Source organism: Electrona antarctica (assembly GCF_951216825.1).
Source record: "Electrona antarctica genome assembly, chromosome: 20".
Classification (NCBI taxonomy): Eukaryota; Metazoa; Chordata; class Actinopteri; order Myctophiformes; family Myctophidae; genus Electrona; species Electrona antarctica.
Window position 1 is genome coordinate 20166755 of NC_136801.1, and position 12106 is coordinate 20178860.

Genomic DNA, 12106 nt, shown 5'->3' on the forward strand with positions numbered 1-12106 from the left:
TCTCTCTCTCCATATCTGCGTCATGACTCATGGCAGTAGGGTACAAATCACAGGCTATTTAAAATAAAAGCTCAGTTTCTGAGGCCCCCGTAGCAGAAGTGTCCCAGGTGTGTGGCCCTGATGCATCAGCCTCGTCCAACAGGGACTTCTAAAAGCCTGCCTCCATTAACAGACCGGAACAAGTAGAAGAAGCCTCATTATAGAAGGCAGACTTTGAATCTAGAACTGTCTGCTCCTATTAATTTTCTACAAAGAGTGTTTCTCGGTATCTGCCGCTGCTGCGCTCTCCCTCTCACTCCTCGGGGAGCGGGGGGGGGGGGGGGGGGGGAATCTGCATTCCTTTAACTCGAAGCAGGGACATTTTAAAGCGCCATAGATGGAATTGACCGTGGTGTCAGCAGTGTTGGGCAGTAACGAGTTACTAGTAATATATTACTGTAATAGTATTACTTTACCCAGTAACGAGTGGTGTAAGTACAGTATTACTCTGTACTGCCAAAACAGTAAAATTATACCATATTACTATGGTATAAAAAAAAATAGCACATATTACATATTACTCAGGATTTATTGGTTACAGTTTGAAAAGTGAGATCTGGGTACAGTTACAATATGCTTTGTACTGATTTTCTACTGTTTTTAATATTAATCACCCTGCACTCAACCACTTTGGACTGGAGCTGGAGTCATGGTCTCATCTTCAATGCAATAATCAGCAGTAGACTGAATCTAGTCTAGACTTATGTTACCTTGAATTGTATAGGCTAGCTGTAGACATGCAGCTTGAATAGCCTATATTTATGAAAAAGTATTAGTATTCATTGGCCGCCTATTGTTAAGTTGCTGTGTGAATCGCCTCAAAACTAATGCTCGCAGCCATCCATTATCACCTCAACACACATTCTTTCACATCAGACGCCACGCAACACCATTGAAGGCCACTTTCTTGCCACCAGCCCCTACTCCTGCATATCAGATACACCCTTTGAAGGCTTCTCGGCAGCATGCGCTAATTCTCATGTACCCACATGATGAGTTCCACGGCAGAACACACCGCTGGTGAACGGGTAATGCTCGCAGCGCTTTCTGGAAAGGCGGCATGCTCTCAGTTTCACAACGTTCGCTCGCTCTTGGAAGTGGAAATGAGGTGTGCTCTCTCAGCTACTTTCCAACAGCTAGGGGGAGTGTCTCCTGAGAGGCCCACCGCAACAGCAAATTAACACGACATCTGCACAGGCGCACGGACGCACGCACGCATATTTCTTTTGGGTCTCGAGCTAAAAACGTTTGGGAACCACTGCTGTAGAGCGCTGTTTCCCAAACAGTGGGTCGGGACCCATTTGTGGGTCGCGGACACATTGTTGTTGGTCCCCTTCGTTTTTTGTATTTTAATTATTGTAATTTCTAAACATTTAAAAAAAAAAACATTCTCAAAAGAGCGAAACCTTTCATGAAATACCAAAATCCAAAGATTTCTTTTCAGTAATGTCATGAAGAAATGAAGGAAAAATCTAAGAAAATTCCATGAATTAGAACAAATATTTAGTAGTGAAAATAGCCGATCTACAAGCTCACAATGTGGCACTCACATTATGAGCTTGTGGATCTGCTATTTTCACTAGCTTGGGCCCCGGGTGAATGTCTAATTTCTGTTTCGTGTCTCGAGCTAAAACATTTTGGGAAGCATTGCTTGTGGTGCGGACAGCCCTGAGCAACAGATGCTATACCGTATGTTCAAGTGGACATGGCCCCGACCGACCAGCAGGCTCTGGGACATCGTGCATGTTCCACCAGGCAACCGGGCTTATTTCACTAGCAGCCTTAACACATTGAGAGCCATCTGGTGGACAAAAGTGGTGGTACTTGGGTGCCGGGTGTTTTCAGGCTATTCCACCATGACTCGCGTCTGGTTTTGGCTTCCATCTTGGATGCTAAAGTATTAGCGTTAATGCTACCGAGCTAAAATAAGGCCAATCCCTGCTCTAGAAAACGCCAATGTTCCCATCACGCTCACCGGATAAATCAGAAAAGACCTCCGGACATCGCCGATATGGTCAACACCACGGACAGCGCATTAGTTGCAGAGAAAAATGCTTGCAAAGGTGCGGCCTAAAAAAGAAGCTATTGGCTATTGAGAAACAAAAGCAGTACAGGCAAAGGTATGGCAACGGTGCATAGCAACGGGGTGCACATATGTTTGTTAATATTCAGCTGTAAACCATTACAAGTCAGACCGCGGTCTTGTATCCCCCAGGTGAAGTGTGTGAAACAAGCCCACAATTTAACCAGTGGTGGAAAGTAACTAGTACATTTACTTAACCCATTCCCCGCCTAGGGCGAGATTGGACGAGATTAATTAATGATCATAGATCGCCTAGGGCGAGATTGTGAAAGAGGAACCCCCCAAACTTGCATCGGTCCACCCCTGTACTAGACAGGGATAAAAGTCGGTGTAAGAGAAAAATAAATCATGAATTAATAACATGGCGCGCAGCGCACAGCAATTTTTGGGTTGGTAAAATGGTGATTTCCCAAAGTTGCCTTACTGAATGTGTGTGCCAATCCATGCTTCAGGGATGGAAGCAGCTTTTGAAGTTATGTTGTATTATATTGCTAGTCTGGCCAATCAATTCAAAAGACATATCTTGAACTTACTGTAGGGCTTGACTTTACAGTCACACATACAGTACATGGTGCATAGCAGTGTGTTAAAGTTAAAAAACCCAGAGGAAGACAATAAGGGCCTTTCTCTGCCCCAACCTTAGAGTATATATGAATAGAGACGGCACCCGAGTTCTCCTCCCATCCACTTGCATTAAGTTGCTCAAAAGCGCATGAGGCGATTTCACTCCTCCTTCCGGGTAGGAACAGAGTGCATTCTGGGATGGATTTGCTCCAAACACATGAACGCGCTGGTCGTTGACTATCATTGCGCCGTTTGTGCGCGTTCACGTATGAAACATTCGTTCACGTGTCATGGGCATGATGGGCCCAATAACATGAACGTGCGCAATGATAGTCAACGGACCAGCGCTGGCTCGAGCTGCAATGACAAATTCGGCCACTATGTCCATTTCGCCTCAGGGTTTCCTCTGGGTGTCGTCTCCATTACAGATACAGGATAGGTGGGCAGTGGGCACAATAGGACAACTGGGCACCTCGACATTTGGCTATTTTGTCCAAAATGATAAAAAAGAGTAAGTAATGTAAATTATGTGAACGTGCATGGTACATTGTCAGACTTCATTTGATCCTTCAACTTATTGTTTGTTCCCCAAATGGATATACAGATTTTGTAGCAATTTGATATAGGCTAGATATATTTTTATGGTATATTTCCCAAATTCTACTGTACAGTAAATTGCCATTGATTATTGTTCACACTGTCAGCTGTTTGTAAACTGAAGAGCCTAGGAACACTTCTCTCCACTAAACCTCCATGTTCTGTAGCTCCGCCTCCCCCAATTTACAACGTTGCGGATGCAATGCACTGTGGGCTTGTAGGTCAGTTCTGTTCCCTGCTGCATTGTGAAGCGAGAAACGGCAGCAGAACGCAGCAGACAAGCCAGACATACAGCGGTGAATGGGTCACAAACGAGAGCTAGCCGCATACACAGCTTAACATTAGAACAACATCAAGTGATCTGTGCAAAACATCCAGCGTAATCGTTCATTAGTTCACCGCGATGACATGTCGTCGTGTTGAAACCTTTACGTGAAACACATACACGGCCCGGCGTTCACATCAAACATCACCACTCAACGTAACGCAGCGGAGGCTGTAAAGGATCTCCACAAAAGTTTACTAGATTCCTCATTCGCCGTTTGATAACTTTGATTTGTCCCAATGTTGATTGAATCTTAAAACGTGAATAACTCTTGATCTAAATCATTCCGTCCAATTCTAAGCAAAGATTGTGTTTTAGACGGCCCATCGCAGTCCCGTCGCTAGTCACGTTAGAATTAATCATACCTCCCGTTGTTGTCGATCGCCTCGGGAGTGCTACATCAAGCTACTTCAGCTACATCTGGGATAGTGCCTGGTGCGTTATCTTGTCCAATCTCGCCCTAGGCGATCTATGATAATGAATTCATCTTTCAAAACTTGAAACGAGACATTCTGAGTAAGTACTTTTACTTTTGGTACTTTGAGTACATTTTCTCAAGTCAATTTTGAATTCCGGACTTTGGCTTGTAACAGAGTAGTTCTACATTGCAGTATTGATACTTTTATACTTAATTTCAATAAACATTTGAGTATTTTTTCCCCCACCACTGCTCATTGGTCTGAGCGTGGCAGGCCGTCAATGTGGAGCTCACCTTCAGCCGGGGGAAGAAGCAGACGTTCATGAAGGTGTGAACATACTCCAGGTCTTTGTCGATGTACAGGGCCGCGATGAAAGCTACAGGCGTGAGACAGAGAGAGAGAGAGAGAGAGAGAGAGAGAGAGAGAGAGAGAGAGCAACACAAATTAATCCATTAAGACCCGAGACCAGATTCTAAATAATGTCTTCTAAATCATGACAGTTTTCTGAGAAGCATATGTTTCTCAGTGGTGCTCAAATTCTTTCACGTCAAGGATCCCAAATATCATATGTATTTGGCCGCCAGACCCCTGTTCTCTATGAGAGAGGCGACGTTTGCACTCTCATGGATTAAAGCGAAATAAATCCTCACGACTGAAACGTGTGATTTGTGAAACAGTATGAAAAGGATTAGTCATTAGTGCTGATTACTAAACAATTAACACTGAATGTGTAAACATGAGTTTATGGAGAATTCTTGAGAACATAATATATTGCTAGTTTGACTATTACAAATGCTTAATATAATAGTAAAAAACAGACAATCTACAAGTACGACGCATTGAGTGCTTGTGGCTGGGATGTTGCTGATCAACATTCTTACACAGAAGACATTCTGGCTTCTACGGAATCCAAAAGACTGAAATCAGTTGTGGCGACTGAGAAAGTAAAAACATACACTCCAGCAGGTCAGCCAGGGTCTTGGTCCGCAGAGCGACAGGCCTCTTGGTCTTGTCGTTGGTGATGGCGAACTCCTGCATGCCCAGCTCCTCCGCCACCTTGGCCTGCGTGCGGTTGTTCACCAGCGAACTGCGCAGCAGCTGTGGACCACAGAAGCAAACGCATTGAGACGATGGTTATGTACAACCAACGTTATATAACAGCAAAACAAATGTGGGCATACAAGCGGCATAGAGTATGTACAGTACGCATCCTGCCTGGGTCATTTGTAGCCGCGGTCATCGGTTCTTTAGTTATGGGCCGTTGAATACATCTTATTATGACCAAAAACGCAATCTGGGAAAATAATCTGAGATACATTTTCTATTTTCTAAATCTGCAGAGGCGGACGACAGGTGAAATGTACACTTCCGGTTCATATCCGTTTTCATCTGTGGCAACCCCATTACTGACTCATATCAGTATGAAGTATACTGTATCAGGGGTTCTCAATCCGTGGGACCCCCCAAATTTTTTTTTTTTAACTGAATGGCTGGAAAATGGAAATTAAGAGTTTACAATAGTACACATAGTGCATGCATAAACCTTCCTTAATGATTATATCTGGTTTCAGTATTTATTTATGATGTATTTTCTCTATTATTAAGGCTATATTGTAGAGGTCAATTTGTACAGGGGAGGGGCGGGGGTTGCGAGACATGGCCAAAGCATTTCCGGGGGTCCCCAGCCAAAAATGTTGAGAACCCCTGAAGTGAGTGACTGACTATCATTGGCGATACAGAGCCACCTCACTGACAATAGGGCCGGAACAATTTTGTTTAATTTTGGACCACAATTCTTATGCGAGACGATTCTAAGATAGACTCAATGTTATTCTCCATAGAGAAAATACATTCCGTGACCCAGGGGGTGAACTAGTGACGTCAGGTATGCACTCAAGAGGGTGGGGGGGGGGGAGACATATAGAGAATAATACATCAAATTCACTCACTCACAAAATCCATTTCAATTGTGGCCTCATCTTGGTTCTCCTGAGCATTGGTAGAGTGAAGCTCTCAGTCTCTTAAACTAGGGTCGGTTGGAAGCTTTTATACCAATGGCGTAATGCTTTCCATTTGTACAAGAACAGAAAACATAACTATATATATACATCTGTAGAAGGTTTCTTTTTCACTCTTATGCTTTTACTCCAATCCCCCCCAAACAGTCACTGTGATTTTGTCTTCCACACATCAGTGTTTCAAGCAAATCCTTATTCACTGTTATGAGCCTAGTTTGCAATTTATTTCATGTTGTTGTTCACATTACTGAGATTATTATTTATTTTTTCTGCTTGTGGTTTGTGCATTTTATTGCTGTGCACTTTTCACCTTGCTACAATAATGCAAAAATCAATCAAAAAAACTAAAAGAAACCTTCAAGCGGAGAGCGAGAGTGGCAGGATGATTAGAAAGCTGTTCATAGACAATTGAGCACATTTGAGCAGTGGTGGAAAAAGTACTCAATTGTTTTAAGCCTAATTTATCATACCTCGTCTTAACGTTTGGTAACCTGTGCATTATTAAATAAAACTCGGCTAATCGTCTGTGGCGTCAAACCAGTTAATGTCGGGAAAGTTACAAGACTGAGCCACGCAGGTGATAGGAATAATACTAATCACTGTAGTCTTACTGTGCAGGCAGCAGCGGTGGCTCAGGGGTAGGGAGACCGGATGGAAACCGCAAAGTTGCCAGTTCGAACCCGGGCGCCCCCAGAGTTAGATTTACAAGACATTTTGAAACTCTTGCTAGAAGTTGCTACTGAAATGATCGATAATTTATATGGAGAAATCCCGTCATTTAAACTGCATTTCAATGGGTGAGAAGGAAAGCTTGCCATCTCCCTCTTCTCTTAGTAACCATTGCTAACGTGCCTGTTGGACAAGGACAGGTTGGGGAGGGCCTTAGCGAGGGGCTAATTATTGAATTGGGTGTCTCACCGTCAGATGTCCTTCATGGTGGTCGGGGAAGTGGATGAACAGATATTCGGTGGCCACCAGTTGCATGATGGAATCTCCCAGGAACTCCATTCTCTGGTTGTGGCCCCTGCAGAGGAAAGAGAGACAGACACACGTGGACTGGTCATACAGACAGACCCATGTTTAACCCATTGAAGCTGTGGTTTTCAACCTTTTTCATGTCAAAGTCCATTATTTATTCGGCATTTGAGCCACGGACCAACATTTGATGACATTTTGCCTCTCAGAACCAAAACTAAAGAATAAGAACAACATTTTGGAGTTAGGTGGTTTCTTTCCGACAGCAGAGATATGGAAGGGATGGATCCTGTTAAAGGGCCTAAAGGACAGAAGGACGGAAGGAAGGAAGGAAGGAAGGAAGGAAGGAAGGAAGGAAGGAAGGAAGAACAAACAAAAAGGACGAATGGGGATGGAGAGAGATGGGGAGGAGGGGTAGTGGAAGGGGGGATGGAGAGAGATGGGGAGGAGAGGTAGTGGAAGGGGGGATGGAGAGAGATGGGGAGGAGGGGTGGTGGAAGGGGGGATGGAGAGAGATGGGGAGGAGGGGTAGTGGAAGGGGGGATGGAGAGATGGGGAGGAGGGGTAGTGGAAGGGGGGATGGAGAGAGATGGGGAGGAGGGGTAGTGGAAGGGGGGATGGAGAGAGATGGGGAGGAGGGGTGGTGGAAGGGGGGATGGAGAGAGATGGGGAGGAGGGGTAGTGGAAGGGGGGATGGAGAGAGATGGGGAGGAGGGGTGGTGGAAGGGGGGATGGAGAGAGATGGGGAGGAGGGGTGGTGGAAGGGGGGATGGAGAGAGATGGGGAGGAGGGGTGGTGGAAGGGGGGATGGAGAGAGATGGGGAGGAGGGGTAGTGGAAGGGGGGATGGAGAGATGGGGAGGAGGGGTAGTGGAAGGGGGGATGGAGAGAGATGGGGAGGAGGGGTGGTGGAAGGGGGGATGGAGAGAGATGGGGAGGAGGGGTAGTGGAAGGGGGGATGGAGAGAGATGGGGAGGAGGGGTGGTGGAAGGGGGGATGGAGAGAGATGGGGAGGAGGGGTGGTGGAAGGGGGGATGGAGAGAGATGGGGAGGAGGGGTAGTGGAAGGGGGGATGGAGAGATGGGGAGGAGGGGTAGTGGAAGGGGGGATGGAGAGAGATGGGGAGGAGGGGTGGTGGAAGGGGGGATGGAGAGAGATGGGGAGGAGGGGTGGTGGAAGGGGGGATGGAGAGAGATGGGGAGGAGGGGTGGTGGAAGGGGGGATGGAGAGAGATGGGGAGGAGGGGTGGTGGAAGGGGGGATGGAGAGAGATGGGGAGGAGGGGTAGTTGAAGGGGGAAATGGGGTTATTCAGGTACACTGCCTCAGGCCATGATGCTCTCAGAACAAATCATCCGGGGCTTTTAGTCCTCCTTACAGCGGGGTCGGTCGTCTGCCGGAAGCCCCCGACAGATGTACACTTTCACGGCTGGCCTCTGGGAGCCCGTGGCGCGCCTCGCTAGAGACCGTGACAGGCGACTGAGGAGAGGGGGTTTGGCATCGCAGCAAAGCCGTGCGTGCAAGGAGGAAATGTGAGGGCACGGAACGCCGTTAGAAATGAAAAGAAGGAAAACGCACGCTTCGTTCAAAGCGTCGGAGGGTCTTTAAATAACTGTGAGCTCGCTGAAACCTTGCAGAAAGAAACACTTAAGACAGTGATAAGTGTCGACCTCATAATGGAGGGTTCACCAGGGGTTGCACAGACGTGGCTACAGAGTGTGATGCATCAGAAATGCACTTGAGAAAATATATTTTCACCCTTTTGAAAGGTAATGCAAGCACGTTCCTCTGTGTTGTATAAAACAGTATTTTTTATTGACAAACAGGCAGAGAGAGGGGGCAGTGTCATCTCCTTGTGAGGTGAACTGGGCAACCATAGATATAAACTCAGCAACAAAAGTTTGGGAACTTAACTTCGGTTCATACCAATTGTTATTTATCGGGTCCACTAAGCAACTCCAAGCAAGGGTTGAATACCAACCATTTGCCATTTTGGCACATTTTTTGGAGGCCCTACCCACACGTTTAGCTGTGTTGCTCATTCCACAAACACCCGATCCTTACAATCTATACCTCGTTGTAAAGATGATTAATCAACGATTAAAATGATATAAAATACAATACCAATTGGTATTATTAAAGTGGAGAAATAATGGACCAAAGTTAAGTTGTGAAGTGAGGGGCGTTCTTATCATTATACATTTCTCCTTTCATTGAAAATGGCAAATATTGAGACGGGTGGGGACAAGATTTACGTCATATTTGGCGGACATTTGACATGATTTCTCCTGTCAATGGCAAATATTGAGACGTGTGGGGACAAAAGGGGTGCAGTACGTAGTTCAGACTAGTCATTGGTCCGAAAAACGACAACCCACCTCAAACCCTAACCTAGCTTTATTGGCACGAGAAAACAAACGTTTACATTGCCTCTGATTGGCCTGACCGAAAGTCCCCTTCTGTGACGCAGTGACTCATGCTTCCACTATGCTTTCACAAGGAATCTCGGGAAAGCTTGCCTCCTTCCCGAGAAGCACACACCCCAGAGCCGAAGGAGGCGTCTACCTTTTTATGTCTATGTGGGCAACGGGAGGGAAGAGATGTGCTGCTGCTGTAATGGCTGTTAATTACACAGAATTATAGATTAAAAATTGGTGGAGAGCCAGCCACAGCAAGCGGGGGGGGGGGGGGGGGGGGGGGGGGGGGGGTTGCATGTCCATCCATAGACATGCTGGCCGCTTGGCAACCGGAAGGTTCCCAGTTTGATCCCGGGCTCCCCAGTGTTAGTGCCCTTGAGCAAGACGTGTGCCCTTGAGCAAGCCTTGCATGGTTTCCTCCGCCATCGGTGTATGAATGTGTGTGTGTGTGTGTGTGTATATGAATGGGGTGAATGAAATGCACCATCTATGTAAAGCGCCTTGGATGGAGGTGCTATATAAAGTAAACACACCATTTACCATGATCTCTGTAGGTAAAATAAAATAATCCTGATTGAATCAACACTAACAGTATGAGAGAGCGAGAGAGAGAGAGAGAGGGCGATAAAGAGAGAGCGAGCGAGAGAGTCTCTGAATTTAAAGAAGGTGGAGGGAGGGAGGGAGGGAGAGGAGGAGCATGACGTGGAGGAAGAGGGTGATGAAGGATGGGGCGGCAGCATCAAACAGGGGGGAAAAAAGGTCAGAGTTTATAGTCCCATTTTTCTCACCATCTTGGCTTTTATGTGCTGCAGCATATCTGAGCCGAAAGGAATCCTGAAATGAGATGAGACGCATGGGCCAGAGGGACAAGGATGTGTGCGCGCGCGTGTGTGTGTGTACATGCACACGTGCGTGCGTGTGTGTGACTAAGTTGAGGGCGCTTCATTAGCAGGGACGCCGACGCGTGGTTGAAGCATACATTATGGGATTCTTAACGAGAGGGCTTTGCCGCTATCCACCACAAGTCACAGAGGAATGCTCGGGGGGGGGGGCTTGATCAAGACACGACTGTACACACAAGCACATGCCACTGTGTTTGGTGTGTGTTCTCTCTCTCTCTCGCTCCCTCTCTCTAACATATGCACAGCTCTCTTTACTCAGTCCGTGTCTTTGACTAATTATCTTTCTATGAGAGAGAGATAGAGACGGAGGGAGGGGGAGACTCTGTAACTGGCGGCAGCACAACGCGTGCAAAGAGGATGGAGCAGGATCAGAGGGAAGGGGAATAAAAAAAAGTGCCATATTATACTCTGCTCAAAAGCAGGGTTACGGTCACAGCGCTCAGTAAAAAGGTAGGGGGAAAAGGAGTAAAACTGTGAAGAGGAAAGATCTTTAGTCTCCTTTGACTATAATAGCGTTAAGAGAGGCCCCTTCAGAGAGACACACACACACACACACACACACACACACACACACACACACACACACACACACACACACACACACACACACACACACACACACACACACACACACACACACACACACACACACACACACACACACACACACACACACACACACACACACACACACACCTTAGTTAAAGTGTGCACATCTCAGAATCCATGCTATGATGATGATTGAACCTGCTGCTTTTTACCCTTCTGCATACAGCATAACAGACAATGAGGTTATGCTCTAGCTGTAGCGACTAGTTTTATTTAATATATTAGGGCGTGTTCCTTTTTTATGTACAGTAACTGTGCCTTGTTTTCAAATAAAATACACTTTCAAATGTTTTTGAAGCTTGATCGTAACATTGTTGGCTTAATACTTTTGATGCACTGTTGTTCTGCTATATATATATGCCTACAGTGGTGGAAAGTAACTAAGTACTTTTACTTAAGTACTGTACTTAAGTACAGTTTTGAGGTATTTGTACTTTTACTTCACTACAATCATTTGAAAACTTCAGTTACTACAGTAGTTACTTTGGCGATTTAAATTTTTATTAGAAAACATAAATTAACAACAACCCTATACATTTTGGCCATTTGAAAATAGCCGATCTACAAGCTCACAATGCGTTGCAACGTGACACATTGTGAGCTTGTAGATCTGCTATTTTCAATAGACTTTATACACATTTGAACTTGTGAAGTGGGACATTCTGCAATATGAGTGCTTTTACTTATTTAAGTACATTTTGATGGCGATACTTTTGTACTTTTACTCAAGTCATTTTTTTATTACTTTTAACAGAGTTTAGTAGTTCTAAATTGCAGTATTGGTACTTTTACCTAAGTAAAACAATTGAGTACTTTTTCCACCACTGTATGCCTATCTGTTGGCCAGGTATAGTAGTGACTCATCACAATCAAAATGGCGCACGCCCCGAATTTGCATACCAAAGGTGCAAAGTTTGCATGCCCTATTCTAAAGACGTGTGGGGACGTGTTGGGCACAAAGTGTTAACTTACCTAATTTTCATTTCTCCTGTCCTGAAAACCTTATGACTTAGCAATTACGCTAATGATTTGTACGGCAGCAATGCTCATTCCACTCTCTCTGACTACTGCTGCTGTAGCCTGTTGGATGTACTTAATAAAACAATATGCTTGATTGACGGTAGTTAATCACCGTCAAATCCGCTGAGCGTGACTCCACTA

At 45.6% G+C, this 12106-nt stretch overlaps 1 protein-coding gene across 2 annotated transcripts in view; it reads right to left on the minus strand.

Moving 5' to 3' along the window:
• The window catches only part of drosha (drosha ribonuclease III), a 141343-nt gene that overhangs the window by 20101 nt on the left and 109136 nt on the right, over positions 1–12106 (minus strand). For both annotated transcript variants that reach the window (XR_013788485.1, XM_079489646.1), the window contains exons 28-30: positions 6964–7069; positions 4984–5125; positions 4321–4403 (exon numbers count right to left, since the gene is read on the minus strand). Coding sequence is in view for 1 of the 2 variants with exons in the window: in XM_079489646.1 (XP_079345772.1) it covers positions 4321–4403; positions 4984–5125; positions 6964–7069 (331 nt within the window). In the remaining variant the exon portion in view is untranslated. The remainder of the gene's footprint in view (positions 1–4320; positions 4404–4983; positions 5126–6963; positions 7070–12106) is intronic.